Source organism: Haliaeetus leucocephalus, unplaced genomic scaffold, assembly GCF_000737465.1.
Source record: "Haliaeetus leucocephalus isolate CR32 unplaced genomic scaffold, Haliaeetus_leucocephalus-4.0 Scaffold696, whole genome shotgun sequence".
Lineage (NCBI taxonomy): Eukaryota > Metazoa > Chordata > Aves > Accipitriformes > Accipitridae > Haliaeetus > Haliaeetus leucocephalus.
Genome location: NW_010973132.1, coordinates 2,823,853 through 2,841,106, shown reverse-complemented (window position 1 = coordinate 2,841,106; position 17,254 = coordinate 2,823,853). Strand labels below are relative to the sequence as shown.

General features: G+C 45.3%; 1 protein-coding gene across 1 annotated transcript in view; it reads right to left on the bottom strand.

Annotated features, from left to right (window-relative positions):
• CRY2 (cryptochrome circadian clock 2) overlaps positions 1 to 17,252 on the bottom strand; it is a gene marked incomplete at its 5' end in the record, with an annotated part of 23,575 nt that extends 6,323 nt beyond the window's left edge. The window contains 6 exons of the mRNA XM_010580210.1: positions 324 to 464; positions 1,519 to 1,607; positions 2,915 to 3,099; positions 10,318 to 10,460; positions 13,975 to 14,083; positions 17,035 to 17,252. Of these exons, the coding sequence (XP_010578512.1) occupies positions 324 to 464; positions 1,519 to 1,607; positions 2,915 to 3,099; positions 10,318 to 10,460; positions 13,975 to 14,083; positions 17,035 to 17,252 (885 nt within the window). The remainder of the gene's footprint in view (positions 1 to 323; positions 465 to 1,518; positions 1,608 to 2,914; positions 3,100 to 10,317; positions 10,461 to 13,974; positions 14,084 to 17,034) is intronic.
• Positions 17,253 to 17,254: the final 2 nt, after the last annotated feature.

Below are 17,254 nucleotides of genomic sequence, written 5' to 3'. Positions count from 1 at the left end.
ACTGGGTGTGGGGGCGGGGGGAGTAAGCGGCTGCGTGATGCTTAGTTGCTGGCTGGGGTTAAACCATGACAATGACACAAGAGACACACAGGCTGAAGAACAGGGTATCAGCAGATTTAAGGTCTGCTCCACTACATACAGGAGAATCACTTTTCCTCACCCAAGAGCCTCTTCTGTAGTTAGCAACAAGCTTAGCCCAACAGTCAAACACAAGGGAGGCAATAGTAACTTTTGCAGCTGTTCTGGCACGCTGTCTGGGAACCAGCACCACGCTATTTACGCTCAAAACCAGCCTGCTGTCCAGATGAACATTTTTGTCTTACCTTCTTATACAGCTCCCAGAGACGATAGTAAAACAAGCGGCAGGACAAGCAGCCAAAACGCAGGTAGGGACTGAGTCCTGTAGGGCTGGCCAGCAATGAATTGGCGTTCATCCTTGGTCTTTCGTAATTTGCAACCCATGCCTAGACATATTCAGGAGAAATGAGCCAAAAACCCCCCAGACTTGTGGGACACAACTAAGGGCACACCTCTGTGCAGGTGGCAAGGCCACTCAGGTCTGACAGCACAGTCTCTTCTACTCACTTCCAACCACTGCTAGGAGAGATCTCAAGTGGGCAATCCCAACCCCCACTCCCCATTCAAGGAATGCAAAACCTTTGCTCCAGGATTTAAACCACTTAGTCATCTGGGCCAAGAAAAGGACTAAATTTGCTTTGCATGCAGGAGCTAATAACCCTAAGAGCTCCTAGGGACATATGCTAATGACATTGTTTATGTCCAGGTATGTCTATCTCATTTCACACACCAAACAAGAAAATTTGGGGAAACCCAAACTTTGTGGAGTATTACATTGACAGTTTATTCCCCCTTCAGCACAAGAATTTATGCTTTGATCTCTACAACTACACCAAGCATTAAAAAGATACAAACCATTTAAAATGGAGTCATGCCTCTGCAGCTGCGTTTTCATTACTTTGAAATTGTTTGCTTTGTGCACAATAACGAAGAACATATGCCCCACAGAAAAAAATTGGGTATTTCAGCAAGGGCCTCAAGGAATGTCAGCCAGTGAGACAACATATTAACAGGCTGATGTACAAGGGGAAGGCATTCTTTTATGAGCATGTACTCGCACCAATACCTCAGCTAAAGAAAAAACGAGATGGTGTTCAGTATGCAGCAGGGACTGAGCAACTTACAGGAGAGTTTCCAAGTTTGCAATCCTCTAAAGGAAATGGAGGGGTAGAAACAAGGGAAAGAATCCTATGTGCTTCAAACAGCAGCATAATTAATATACAGCTCTACTTCTTTGGGTCTGAGGAAGCCCAGGAGCTCCCTGCTCCACACACAACCCAAGATCACAGCAGTACTCCAACAATACCAAACATCCCTTCCAGAGGTGAATGCTGCGACCATTGCTAGGAAGAACAGGGAAACAGAACAATGGCCAATGCTCAACATTTTTCATGTGCAGCCACAACCTGCAGGAATTGCCACTTAAATAACAGGGGTTACCTTTCTTTCCAAGTGTTTATCTAGCCGTGCCAAGGCTTCCGTCTCCCCTCCTTGCCAAACTGCAGGGGCAAGACCATCCGTAGGAAAGCCTGAGGGAAAGAACTTTGTAAGATTTGAAGCCACACCTAGACAAAGGGTATACATGGGATTAAGCATTAGTAACAGCGAGACACTACATACTGCAGTTGCCTAACATGGCTTACTTGCTGCTCTAGTCCTTCTATAGCAGGCAAATCACGTGAAACATGGTGAGAGTCTGCTCATGACACTGCACTACAAGGGCCTCTCCCTGCAATGCTTCAGGCAGCCTTCTGGGGACTTTCCCCATTGCTCACATGTCAGCACTCTCTCTGTGTGTCAGCATTATCCACAGGGCTCTGCTCCAAAGGCCAGAGCAGCTGGCAAAGGAACATACGTTCCACAGCTTTGCCTTATAAAATACCTTGCCATGGACACCAGCAGCTCACTAGATGGCCTGCCTGGCTGCTCCTGGTGAGGCTCCTGTTCTGCTGAAAGCTGGTGTTGGGGAAGGCACTGGATTAGTGCTGAAGAAATGATGCAAAAGGGGAAGCAATAATGCGGTTTCCCTGCACTGCTCTGGGCTGAGACTGCAGGCAGACTCACATTAGCCCTGACATTAAAGGAAGCAGATCTACCCAGGACTGCAACCCTTAGGATACTCCTGTTGTGAAGCCCCCTGCTTTTACATGATTGCTGAAACTGTGTGTTAAGGTGCAAGGTGATACTCTTATAAAGCTGGTGTGGAGCCTCCACTCACACACACACATACAGTATTCTGCATTAATCCTTTCTTCCCCTGCATTTAGATTCACTTCTCTAATGTAGGCCTTGCACTCCTCATGCCTCAGCTCTCTATTCATCCTCCTTATCCAAGAAAAATACAGGACCAAAAGACACAGCAGGACGAGTGAAAAAAGTTTCTGTAATATCTCTTGTCTTGCTATGCTCCCAAATTGGTGCTGCTTGGCTATAACTGAAAGAAATGATCTAAGCCTGGTACACAATTAGTTTACCTCTTCGGGTCTGTTACACAACATGTCAGAGATGGGAGTAGAAGGAAAGCAGCTGCTGAGGACATGAGACACTGATACAGTGGTTACATGCTCAGTATAGCAGAGAACATAAGGACAGATGCAGAGCATTTCAGAGCAATGCTAAAGGGGATGCTGTGCATTGACAGTAGCGTGAGGCACAGCAGTCTGTTTTCATGAGATCCAGCACTCACTGAAAACATTAGGCTGATTCTATGGCTACAGGCAGCCCAGGTCAGATGAGAACACCTGAATTGTCCTGGGCACATGCCAGCATCAGAAACAGTTTCAGGAAACCCCGTTTCAGCTGACAGTTAACCCTTGCCCTCACTTTCAATACGTACCCAGCTCTTCCAGGGATGGGACCCCATACACATCGTCATGGTTCTCCTGGATGTCCACTTTACATGTCTCCATTTGCTGGCTTATTACAGTGCTCACCGGCTTCTTTGGGAGCTCCATACGGCTAATGATGGCCTGGAAGCGCTTGTAGGTGAGGGGTGGCTTGTGGCCATTCAGTTCAATTATTCTGGAGACAAAATAAGCAAGGTAAAACACCACAACCTTGCTACCACATAAGACATAAGGAAATGACAGCCAAACTGCATCCTGCTATCTCTGCTAAGGATACCCTTTCACTTTGGATAGAGAAATCTTTATAGGTCTAGTTTCCACTTGATGCATCCCTCAAAGGGATATTAAAACCCAACCAAACAAAAACAAACCCCAAAACACACCAGAAAAGAAACCCCCACGTACTAATTCATCTCCATGGGAAAAACAACAAAACAGCTCCAGCTGAATCAGGCTTAGCATCACATCCCTCTCCCAGAGCTCCTCATCAGAACTCTGTATGAAATCTCAGTCTGATTACTCCCTTTCTGTCTCCCCAAGAAGGCAAATCCCAGACTTACATCTGGTCCCCTGAGATATTCTGACCTTACTTCCTCCCTGTCTGACACAGAAAGTCCCAGCCTGTTAATGACTCCTCCTCCACCTATCTCAGGTGAGACAAATCCCAGTTTGTGTCATTCCTCTCTGTCCCCGTGATTAGAGAAATCACCATCCTCCCCCATGCCATAAGGTCACAAGCAGACCTGTCTCATGCTATGCTACAGAAAAGGCAGCTATGGTTCCCCATTCCTCTACTTCACTAAGCATCCACAGCCTGCTAGGGCCACTCTTATTTTTCCAGGCACAGAGAGCTGAGAAGCACCCCCCGCCCCAGGCAAGGTAAGCTTCCCCAGGGTAAAAGATGCCTGCAGGGAGAGGAAGGAGTTAAGAGCAAAGCAAGCAGCACAGGGATCGCCGGGTTACATAAATTTAAGGCAGCTAACCCCTCAGCTCACACAAGAGCTGCAGCAGAGCAGCCTTCTCCACCCATCACAGTCAACAGCTTACGCAAGGGGCTGGGCTTAAAGCCGAGTGTTTTCGGCAGACGCCATGTGCCTTCCCTTCCTCCCCCGAAGCCGCACGTGTAGCGAGGAGGAGCGACATGCCGGCCCCGGGCCTTCCCCAGCCCTGAGCCCTTCCTCACGTGTGCTCCGCAGTGACCCAGCTTCCCCACGCTGCCCAGCGGAGGCGAGGTGGGAAGCCGGCCCCGCTCCGCACCTCCCGCTGCGGCTGCCTCCATCCAGGCCAGGCACCGGCTGGGAGCCCGGGCCTCCGAGGGAAAAGGAGCCTTTAAGGCAGGCAGCACGGTTGCAAAGATTAAAAATGGAAGCCTCCCGCAGTTGCCTCCCGGTTTTCTGCTTCTAAGCTGTAAACAGTTGGAGAAAGACAGATTAATGAACAGGACAGGGGAGGGAGGGTGATCGGGACGCGCACAGAGTGCAAAACGTGGTACGTTTGTAGTGCGAGGCTATAAACACGATGGCACGGTGGGCACAGCGCGCTCTGCCACCCCTCCAAGCAAGTGTATTGTGGGGAGCCTTGCAGGCAACACATTCTGTCCTGTACCTTCATACCAGAGAGCACCTCCTCTGCTTTCTTGCGCACGCTTTTCGGCCCACTGTCTCTGTGTACCACCCCAGAGACAGCAGGGATCACGAACTCTCACGAGTACTACCCACCACAGTCTTCTCCGCGGCTTGCTCTGAGCACTGGGGCCCCCAAACAAGACTGACCGGAGGTGCCCAGAAAATGAGCATTGCCGTTGGAAGAGAAGGAAGGCATTTCTAGTTACAGCACTCTAGAGAGACTCACTTGTTTCCAGAGGAGTTCAGAGCTTGGAAGGGAAAGCGTGCCAAAGCTGCAGTCTGTTTGCCCTGAGGTGCTTGGGATGGGGGTGGGGAAGTCACTTCTTTTAGCACGGCCTCTTTTTTCACTCCTTTTCCACAGATATGCTGAGGCTGTAGCTCAGTCTGAGATCCATGCTATTATACCACGTCCTAGATCCACAGCTAAAACTTTTGTGAATGGACAGCTACTCGGAGCAAATCGCTGTGACTTGCAGATGGATGCCAGAGTCTGTATTTGACATCCTCAAGAACATGAATACAAATGAAGTTACCTAGTACAGCTCCTAAATTCCTAAACAGTTACGAGATCTGGGACACAAATCTTTAAGAGATAGGACTAGGACAAGTTGCACATTTCACAGCACCTGACACTGGCATTATGCAACAGGATTTGAACCTTTCACAATACTGCCATGAAAAGAAGTATCAAATATTGGTTATTGTACAATATTGGATATTAGATGATACATACTGGGTATTGTAATGCTGTTCAGCCTTCTGTACAAAGATTTGTACAGGAAGGACCCCAAGCAGGAGTCCTTTCCTTCCTCCTACCGTTCTTCTAACCCAGGCAGTACAATCTCATGGGACTTTCCCCAATGACAGAAAAAGGGAGGTCCCTCCCCAGGATTTAATACTCCCATTTCATTCGTGTCTCCCAGTGCAACCCACAGACTACACATGGCAGTTATTCTTCTAGTTTTCTTGAAGCGGAACAGAGAAGAGCAGAATCACTGTATTCGTCATACAAAACCTAACCTTTCTGGTGTTAGTGAGCACACATAAAAATGGCTGCGCTACCAGACTAGCAATATACTGCCCAGCACTGACAGTAGCACCTTGATGCCAGAAGTTACGAGGGTCTTTTTGACTGTCAGTCACACTTTACCTCAAGAAAGCAGGCAATCAAAACCTGACCAAACGTAGTTCTGGTGCTGCTAGGATTGTAAGGTATCCTACAGTCAGTTACCTGTGACAGCAGAGTGTCTGCAGACTTCAAATGCACAGCCTCACAGGTGTCAGCTTCTGACTCACACCTCCACCGCAGTGCCCCAGCGGGATAGCTACCTGGCAAGGGAAAGCTGCTTGCCTCAAAAACCTGACACCTCAGCTCACTTGCAAATGACAGGGTCCAGTTCTGGCAAGGGACTGAATGTGCTCCCCCCTGCTTCCTTGCGCGAGGAAGAGCTGGCTGCCAGCACTCGGCAAGCAGGCTGCTCAACAACACACCCCACTACCAATTCACGCAGGCTATTTAGTTAGCCTTGCCAGCTTATGCAATTGCTCTGATCTAAATCCTCGCTCCAGAGAGCTCATGTAGGGCTACGTGTACATACAGCAAGGGGCATTTCTACAGATTCAAAGAGGAGATCGAGAGACAACCACTAGATATTCCACACAACAGATGCTGGACAAAGGACGAACAATTCAACTTCCACAGAATCACACACATGAGCAGATGAAAGATGAAGTGACTCGATGACAGGCTGAGTATCAGCACAGGGGGAAAACACGTGGACACCAGAGCACCATGCAAGACAGACGAGGATAACAAGACCTGGCAGGCAGAAGTTTGACCTAACCTTCTTACAGAGAAATAAACCACTATTTTGGCATAGCATAATTATGAACTGCAGAACCACCAAGGTACGCGTGCTTCCCCAGTGCTTGGTTCCTTTAAGTTCGTACATGCTCCTATTAAAACGCATTTAACTATCATTTCAGCCTTAGGCTAAAATATTTGAGGAAAAGCTGCTCCTGATGCATGCTACAAACCTACAAGTTCAGAGTGTTCTTTTCCGACCTAAACCACTCCCCCTGAATAACCCACGCCTGCCCAGGATTACAGAAACCACAATGCTGACCATCAGCAAGCAGACTACAGAGGATTTAGATCCTGAGGAGGAGAAAACAGGCAGATCCAGAGAAGGGACAAAACAACCTGTCAGCTGGAAGTTGTCAGACAGAATAATTGTCAAGTAAAGGCTTTGAGCAGGCTAAGCTGATACCCAAGAGATTATCTTTTCTGACTTCTACAATCTGAACATCGCTAATCTTGACTGGGAATTCCTAGATCTTCTTAGGAGTATTTTCCAGCACTGATGCTGATTTTCTATAGCCCTCTCCTTGTTTTGGGGGAGAGGAGGGGAAAGATGCTCTGATAATCACATCACACAGCTATGCTGGCAGTGTCAACAAGGAGCACATTGTTAATCTTCCTACTGGGTAAAACTGGTCAAATTCACAAGGTAACTGAACAGGCTCTTCATTAATGTTTAAAAGGAGCTGGTGGAGGTGGTACTGGGAATATGCTGCAGGGGACAAGAGGAGGACTGCTGGAATAATTTATGTAGAAGCGAAAGATTAGTCTAAATTGTTTAAAACCAGACCTGACAATCTTGTTGAAAACTTGATTAAAGAAAGATGAGAAGTAGGACACTACCACCAGGTTACTAATTATGCAGGAAAAACAGTAGGGTGAGCAGAGGGACAACACATACCATGAGTTAAAAGACTGGGTAACATGACTGGAGGGCGATATGCTCTGAGAGGCTTCCAGGAGAAATACAATATTAGAACTGTATTACCACCTGCTGAGAAATCTCAGAGATGCCAAGAACCAGGAAATGTCAGAGTAACTGGAGACTTCAACTGCCTCCACACAGACTGGGTAGCTGTCACACCCCACCGCCTGCCAAAACCCTATTTTCTAGTTGCCATAAATGACTGCTCCATGGAACAATTAATCAAGAACCCACAAGGAAAGGCAATTCATGATTTGGTCTTAGGCAGGACTAAGGTGTAGCTGAAAACGTTAGTTATCACTTGCCTGCTCTAACTGTGGCTTTGGCATGCATCAATTTAACACCCTTCCAGGAGCAACAATACCATAATGGCTTTTATTTCAAGAAGAGAAATGCATAAAAATAAGGAAGTGTGCTAAGCAAAAAGAACAAGCTGAGATGCAAAACACTGACAGGCAACACAGAGATGATTTGAATACGATATTGGGGGAAAAAAAAATTCAACAATTGCACAAAAACCATCAAAAAAGATTTCAGAAAGATCACAAGAATCAAAACAATTAAAGAATAGCATCAGCAAAGATAATAGAAGGCAAAATCCTTTAGAAAAATGAAAGCCAAATAAAGGTAGAAAACCCCCAAACTTTGGCAAGTTAAATTAAAAACCACAAAAACAGCGTCCTTGCACCTCCCAACCCAAATCAAAGTTTGAGAAATGTTTTTAAAAAAGCATAAGTAGTGGGAAAGAAAAAACTCCCTTTACAGACACTCCAGGATATTTATAGGCCCAAGAGGTGATCAAGTCATAAAAAAAAAGCAGATACTGTAACAGCACAACAAACCCCCCTGCATTTATATTTGCAGGTGTATTCACTATGGAGGTATTCGGGGAAGTTGTGACTCTGAATCTTTTTAAGGAAACGTATCAGGAGATGTCACAGACTGGGAGGTCAGGAAGAAATGACACAAAACAAAGCTATGCTTGAACAGCAATAGCTTGCCTGGACCAGCAGGCATTCACGCAGGAGTTGTAAAGGACATCAAGAAATACCCAAACTAATAGCTGCTGCATGTAACACTTGCCCTAAAACCATCCAAATACTATGAGTAAAAAAAAAAAGCAAACACAACTCCAGATTTAAAAAACATTTCAAGGGTATCAGAGGGATGACAGAATAGAGAGTCTGATATGTGCATTAGGCAGATGGGTAGAAAATACTAATGGAATCAGTGAATGCATGGGTATCTGTAATATGCTGGAGGGTTAATTTGGCCTTGGTAAAGGGAAGTTGTGCCTCAAAATCTATTAGTGACATTTGAGCCTGAGGCAAGGGAGATTCAGTTGATATACTCTACCTGGATTTTCAGAAGCCATCTGATTAGATCCCTCACTAAAAATTTTTAAAGAAACCATGATAAATTGGGATAAAGGAAAACGTCCCTGCAGACAGAAAATTCTTTGAGATACAGGATAGAATAGGAATCCATTTTTCCAACAGGAGAAGAAATCCTACACAGAGCTGAGCTATGGCTTGTGCTGCTCAACATTATTCATAAATTATCTGGGAAGGGACAAAAAAAGAGCATGATGATAAAGTTTACTGACGCAAGAAGCTATCTGGGATAGCTAAAAATGAAAAGCAACTTAAAAATTTCCCAATACACCATATGACCAGCTGACAAAAATATCAGATGAAATGCAGTGTTGGTCATGTTGTTTCTCCATATGCATGGCTATGCAATCTTAAACTTACTTATATAGTAGTAGCTTCTCAAATAGCTATGACCATTCTGCAAGGAAGCCTCAAGATACCAGTTTAGTGTTTAGCAGCACTCAGAAAAAGCAAAAAGAATGCTAGTGACTATTAGGAGAAGACAGGAAACATTACAGCACTATACAAATCCATGTCATTCTTAGATTTTGAACACTAGCTACCATTTTCACCACTGCTCTCCATCTCTAGAAATACCCAGAAGTATAAAGAAAGGTGACAAAACTTAGAAGAGATATGGACCAGATTCCACCTGAAAACTTAAGTAAACTAGGACTCTCCACCTTGGAAAAGACAAAGATGACATGAGGAAGGATGTGAGGGGCATTAACATTGAAGGGGTGAGGATGTAATAAGTGCTGATGGTCTCTTCTAATGCAAAAATCAGAAAGCAGAATCTGCTCATGAGACAGATTCAAGAAGAATCCCCCTCTCTCCAAAGAAACATTTCCACACAGCACGTGCTAAACTGCAACACTCCTTCCCATAGGAAATTATGGATGCTGAAGATTTATATGAGGAAATCTATATTCAGCATTACTGGCACAAGTCATAAAAGCAAGCAAGCAACCTGTAAGAAAATACTGAAACATGGTTGAAGTCAAGCATACCTTAGAGTCTTAGCTGAAAGACTGTCTCCACTGTTTAAGGAGATCATATATATATAGAGAGAGATTCTAAGTCAATATATGAAACTCAACATAAAGGCAAGGCTCCCCCATAGCAAATACACAACAAAGATAAGGCATTCAGGTTTTAGAATAAGGTAAGTTCGCCCCGATCTACCTTGTTCTACTTCTTCCAGCTGTCCTGGCACGTCCATCAGTTAAAAGCCCTGCCTTCATAACACATTTGAGACAAAAGCTCAACTGTCTTTATTACAAAGAAGCAAAAAAGCAGTCCATGCAGTGAGGACATGCTCAAGGAGAGCAATCAATAGGACACAGCTGAGCAACTTAAATGACTGCCAAGTACAGTTTAATAAGCTTGAGGCAACACCTTTCTGTACATTCACGTCACTGTCTGCGCTTTGACGTGCTCTAATCAAACGTGCGAGTGCAGAGTAATCCTGTTGACACCTTCTAGGCTCACACGGGATAACAGCAATCAATGTATAGCAATCAGCATAACGGAGGAGACTGAAAGCCTTCCCGGATGCAACAATCCCAGCCTAGCCCAGGCAGCACGTCTGCCCTTGCTCTCCCCGTACCTGTCCAGGTCATAGAGGGTGTGGGAATTCTCTATCACCACCTCCACACCAGCCTCCTTGGCCAGTTTGACGATAGCTGCATCTCTCTCCTTACCAAATGGCTCCGAGTCGTATTCGAAGGTGAGACGAGTGACTCCCCATTCCTGCAAGAAACACAACACACGCAGCTGTCAAATAGAAGACTCTCTCTAACCACCACAATTATGAATGAGGATTTCATAATTCCTGGATAGTGTTAGGTCCTGGAAGCTTAGAGAGGGTTCCTGTGAGGAACAGCAGTCTGGAGTCAAGGTAACCAAAGAATCAACAATTTTATTAGCTCTAGCAAACACTGTATCTGCTATGCAAATTCCTGAATGTCAGGTTTAAAACACCTAAGAGAAGGTTTGAGTTCTGCTCTATTAATGTTCTTAGATTACAGCTCAGTCCCCAAGCCTAACACCACCTTGTTTTGTTGCACATGCCGTCCAAAAGTAGCTCTACCATCCTGTTCCCAGCATTTGCAGAGAAAGCATTTCAGAGAACTTTTTCAATAAAAGTTCTGCTCAAAAAAACGTATTTTTATGTGGAGACTATCATTAAGTAAAATCAATATACCCTAAATTTTTTCCAGTGTCTCTTTAAAGCCACCACATAATAGAGGACCAAAGTCCAACCCAAACAGCAAAAACCAGGGTGGTGGGAAATGCAGGACAAAGGATGGCAACTGAGTGAACCTTCCTGGTCAGCACAGTAGAGTATGATACTGCAATTCAAATTTAATTTAAAGTCCTGCCTTTGGGGAGTTATTTTACCCTAGTTGAGCTATGCACCTATTCTGTATCTTCACACTTTTAATAGATCCCTCACAGATTACATGGAATAGGCCTTATGAAATAGCATTCAGCCTCTTCCAGAGCACAGTTTGCTTTCAAAGACTATGGCCTAGTTTTCCTCAGAAAATGAATCCTATGAGAAGAGGTTTGACGGTTTCCACAGCGACCCTCCTGAGACATCCATCAAGCAGAGCAGCAGCCCACAGATTTGTTTAGCAAACACTTCAGTCAAACACAGCCAGAAAACTATAGAGACACTTAAAAACCCCCTCACACAACTATGATATGAACCACATTCTCCAGTCTAAGTCACCTCTGCATATACAGGACAGTGTTTTCCACCTCAGAACCAGAACCAAAGCACAAAGAACAGATGTGATCAGTTCACTAAAGACCAATAAAAAATAATGACAAAGACGGGGAAGGGAATTTAGAAGCAGAAAACAACTGTACGAGTCCCCTTCTTTTCTAAATTTTTAGATTCAATCCTAAAATTAATATTAGGAAGGACAGAGAACTAGAAGTTATGTACCACTGAATGTATATCTCAGAGAGGTCCTCCACTTCTTTTTCAAAATAAGGACGTGACAGCACCTCTAACTCAGAGCCGAGGTCAAACAGACATGTTGCAGGCTCTGCCCTACTCCTATGTGATTTTAACAGCTGCATTTTAACCTTTTCTTTCTTTTATAAGAAAGACAGTATCAGCTGGAAAGCTTGGATAAGATGGCTTTGGTCTTGAAGAAACATATGTTACTGACTTGACAGAAAGGAATGGAATAAAAGAAAACATTTAAGGCTAACAGAGATTTTAGGTAAGAATACAAAACTTCCAATTCAAGTATTTCCTACAATTTTAAGAAGCTCACCACTCTATGTGCTACAGTAGCACACAGGAAGCAGAGCACAACCAATCAGAAAACAGTAAGTTGTATGGCAATAAATTGCTGCAGATCATACAAAAGAAAAGTCATGACTGACATGTTTCTTAGAATCTAGCCTACAGCAAAGAAAAACTGTAGGGGGAAAAAAAATACACCAAAGGGATTGTGAGCAAACTTCAGTAAATAAATGACACACTTTTCTTTGATAGAAGAGGTAAAATTACAGATGTTTGTTCAGAGAAGTGAGACAAAAAACCTCTGCAAAGGTTAACACAGAGCTAACAAGTACACTTCTCCTCACGGTATCCATGCATAATAGTGCCTTTGCAGCAACTGTTATTGACAACATAGCTCAGCCACTGGCAGCAAGAGCAGAAATTACATTAGGTCTAAGTGTTGCATTACCACACATGGCATAACTCTCCTCTCCACAACAGCTGACAGCAAGGCATGAGCTGCTGCTAATTCACTGTTCAGTGCAGCAGCTCTGGAGAGGCTGGAATTCCCATGAAAGCCATACAACCCCCCCCCCCCCCCGATTCTTTTTGGCTCTGTTACAGCACATCTAAGATATTCATCAACTCACCTGCCCAAGCAAAACAGACTGCAGCAAAAAGCAGGTCTGGCTGATTCCACAACCATCTCTCCAAACCTCAGACTCTGCCAACTACTTTTTGTTCTTTGACCAAAGCGAGCATTTTTCTCCAACAAAGTTTTAATTATCCTGTGAACACCTTGAACTAAAATACGGAAGGCATGAACTACTACTAGCCAGAACTTATTTGCAGATCAAAAGATAAAAATAACCCAGATTCTGAAAAGCCTGAAAGCAGCACATAAGTTTGTGTCATGCGTTAAGATGCAGAAGCCAAAGTAAGTAGCAGTGCCCCTTCTGACCTGCACAGTCCGATTCACCTCCTCAGTACTGCCCTCCTCCAGAAAATACACATCAGAACCATTTACAGCAGGAGGATATAGATTCAAGTTTACCTCTCCTTCTCATCAGCTGGTCTATAGCAGGCTTTGGGGACACTAGTTCTGTCAACCGTATGCAAGGTACAGTCCACTTGACAAACCTAACTCATAAGACTATCGTGAACCACTTTTTTTTCATTTAGCTTTGTCACTCTAGCAAAGACACCGTTAAAAGCTTCAAAGACAATGGGAAATACAATCTTAGAGCAGGACAGAGAAGAATGATACTGCTTGAGGAACCTTGATATTCAAGGATATGCTCTTGCCAGCCTTGTCGCTCTCACAATCTGCAGCACTGACATATATCACTTTAGAAATGCATCCCACTAATCCATCATTGACTACTGAGGTCACTGCATATTCCACCATCCTAAATGGTACATCAGCAGGAAGCTTGGACCCAAGCTGTATTCTGCTGCTGAGCTGACTGAACTGCAGCCTTGAACAGAAGAAGAAAAGGAAGGTCAACTAACATAAAAGCTTCTGAATTTTGAAATTTTAACACAAAGCCCTATTTGCAATTCACATACATATCCATATGCTTTCTCAGTTGTCTGTAAAGGTGTATGTACATAGCAGTCTTCCCAAATAAAAGCTGCAGGAAGAAAATGGCCAGCAGGGAAGAAGCTGTCAACACAGAGGAGTCAGCATGTTACAGCGCAACCGTGTGAGACGTGACTTACAGAAACAAAGGCAAAGACCACCATCCAAAAAGAGAAGCTCAAGCACCCTGGTACTAGGTTACACCCTACTACTAAATTTCTTTGCAAGTCTGAGTTCAAGAGTGTATCTGGCTCGCAAGCTGGCCCTTACGGATAGCAGTTAGTTGTAGTTAAAGAGTTTGTTTATAGTGAAGAATTAGTTATAATTAAAGAGAAGCCGAGGGGATCTCCAACAGCTAGCAAATCATTAGTGAGTGAAAACAAGGATAGCACTGGGACATCGCTTTTTCTCCACTATGGTCCAGAAAATTATTCTCTTACTTTAAAGAGTCTTGGGAAGACATCTGTTGGCTGTCCTCGCACGACAAACAAGCGAGAGTTGAGTTTCCTTAAACTGTTGTCCAGATCTTCCAGAGACTGGAGCAGAAATCTGCAGAGAAGAAACAACAGCAGTTAGTGTCAGTCAGTCTGGTTACAGCTAAAAGACAAATGAGGAGAAATTGCATGGAAGTCCAGCAAACCTGCATCACCAAATCAAACTGAAAGTTTGGACAAGAAACAGAAAACAAGAATTCAAATTCATCCCTGGTCTACCAAATGCTGTGAGATTGCAGCACCAGCCAGCTCCCAGCCATTCATATGCGTGTTCTTCTTGTCCAGATGCAAGAGGTTTCCAGGATTTTCTTTTTCCTGCAACCCCATTCCCATGTTCTCTCTCAGAGCTGGCAGCACCCCCCTGCCAGCTGCTCTCTCCATATTATAACATGGAGAGAAGCATAAACCATGTAATTCCCTACAGTATATTCTTTCAAGGGTTCTGGGGCAGGAGGGATTTTGCATATGAAGTAGAAAGTTGTCGATATACTACTGCAAGGAAAGCAATTAATTACTACAAAAACTGTGCAAGTTTTACAGTTCTGGCTACAAATAGGCAATGTCACAGCAGAGAAATGTGCGCTCCTAGCTCATCAGTAGCACGAAACTGAGCACCAAGATCTCCCAAGGCAAGAATTATCTGTACTTAGATTCGTTGCAAACAGAACTGCAATTTATCTTCTACCGTGAAGACACAAAGATGAGAGCATGCCAAGACACTCATCTATTCCCTCCCACCCCAGAACTGTAAAAAAGCATTTAAGTGCTTTTTGCATTTAATGGCGTGTCTTACTGATCCCCCACTATGCTATATAACATCAAATGTATCATCTTTGCTTTCACAGCCACACATGCCACTCCATTTACATTTTAACTTCACTTTGTCTTGTCTAACTCTGCAAAAGACACCAGCTTTAAAACTTTAATTTCTGCAACAGCACACGGGTACTGCTGGCAAACTTGCAACCCTCTGTAAGTGAGGCTGCCAACCTCTCCCTCTCCCTCATTCCTATGTGTCTACTCTGCAGCGTGACCTGCAAGACATGAGTATCTGCATCAGCTCCTTGAAGACCACACACAGCTAAGGAAAGCTAAGCTACAATTGCCTGGTAAAGCAGGTACTTCCTCCCTCCTCAACTGCATTGCCCATAATGTGACCTGCAAGCTTTGCGATAGAACAAACTCCCTCTGCGCTTCCTGAGGGAGAAAGGGACTTGGGGTCCATGGAAAGACGAGCCCAGTATCACAGTACAGAAGATCCAGAACCAGGTCTGGATAACCTAAACAAACCACTCCCCTACCCCCAGCTCACTTTCCATCTATTAAATAGGAATACCAACTTTCCAAGGTGTTCTAAAAGTTACCCAAAGGTTAGTCCTATATGGCTCACACATGCTGTGCAGTTAAATAATACGGGATTTCCAACATGATAAATTTCTGGGAGCTAGGTAAAAAAGAAGCATTTGCTTTTAGAGCACAAAACTCTGAATACAAGTAATTGCATTAAAAAAAACAGCAAAACAAAGCCAAGGTTCCCAATGGGAACCAATGGAACTCTGGTAATTATAACTAACTTGCTAATACATTTTTGCCTAACAGCCAGTGGTGCTAATTTCTGACATCTGCAGTAGGCACACATCTCCAAGAAAGCATTATTTTTAAAAACTTCACCTCCTCGTATATTCTATAACTATAACATAAATAAAACCACTACTTGCCTCCCTCCCTCCACAATGTTGGTGGAAACAAACAAGGATTAAATGGATCAGGAATTAATCTTTTGGGGGCACTGCTTTGGTTCTTCCAAGTAAGGACAGTTAGCAACAACAGCAGCAGCACGTCAAAGGCATTTCTGTCTGCTGCTGCCTGTAGAAAGTCTGGTCTACAGAAAGATCGCTTCAGGTTCCTAGGATATTAAGCTGTAACAGAATCTACAATTTTCTGTAATTTGAACATCTACATTGTGGTCATTTCTGCACATCTACAATTTTTAAGCCATCTTCTTGTATGGGTTCTAGAAATGCTTAGAAATCACCCACGCTATCCCATTCCTCTAAGACGAAGCTAAAGTGTTCAGCACAGGTAATCAGTTACAACTACAGTTTCCCTAATGCACAGCCACATGACATTTCAAAGAGCACTTAAAGGATTTTTAGCCAGATGGCTCTCCTGTCCACTGCCCCTGATGGGGTAGTGTGAGGACAGGGGTAGATCTGCTTCACTTGTACGCAGGGGAGTCTCGCAGAGCAGAACCCCCACCTGGATTGGGTTTCCAAATGTTTGGGCAGCTGAGACTTGACACAATAGCATTATGTAATGTTGCTGGCTACCGGTACATGAGGTCTTGCTTTTTGCACAGACATGACTCATGCCATACATTCTCCCATTTGGAGAGAGGGGAAAAGCCCAAACAGCTTCATCTCTACCTTCCTAGCAGCAGCCAAAGTGTATTTCCATAAAAATTTGAGGGATGGGAGGAAGGCAGGCGCGCGCACACATGCCTACACCCACTCAGCAGCCAAAGGGCAGAGGGAAGGCGTGGTGCGGTCATGCAGCTCTGGCGATTCTTTGCGCTTGTCTCTAAATTCAGGGAGAAGCATTTCCTAAAGCTAAACGTCCATCAGCCGCTGCTCTCATACATTCGCCCAGCTTGTAAAGAGAGAGTCTAATGACATTACATAAAGTTGAAGGCACCCTCCCACACAGTCAGGCAACACCGCTGTGAAAACCACGGCGAGGCCAACCGGACAAGGCAACCTCCCTCCTGCACGGAGAGGACCGGGGGGAGCAATACGTGGACCGGGCCGAACGAGGCAGCGTGTGCCGGTCCCGCCGCTGCGGCGGCCTGACCGACGCGACTCACCCGCCGCACCTAAACGCGCTCCGGCTACCGCGGGAGCCCTCCCCACGGCCAGGCCCGCCGCTCCTACCCCCACCCGGCTCGTCCCGACCCCCGCGGGCCCACCCGCGGCCTTGAGGGCCCGGCGCCTCCTCAGCCCCACTCACCGCCACCGGTTGATGCCCACGGCGGAGGAGGCGGCGAACCAGGGGTCCAGGATATAGATGCAACGGAGGGACGAGGCGTCCCGCAACGCTTCCTGCAGCGCCGGGTTGTCGTGGAGACGCAGCCCGCGGCGAAACCAATGCACCGAGCGGCAAAGGGCCAGGGCCGGGGCCGGGGCCGAGGCCGAGGCCGGGGCCGGAGCCGGGCCCAGAGCGGCCGCCA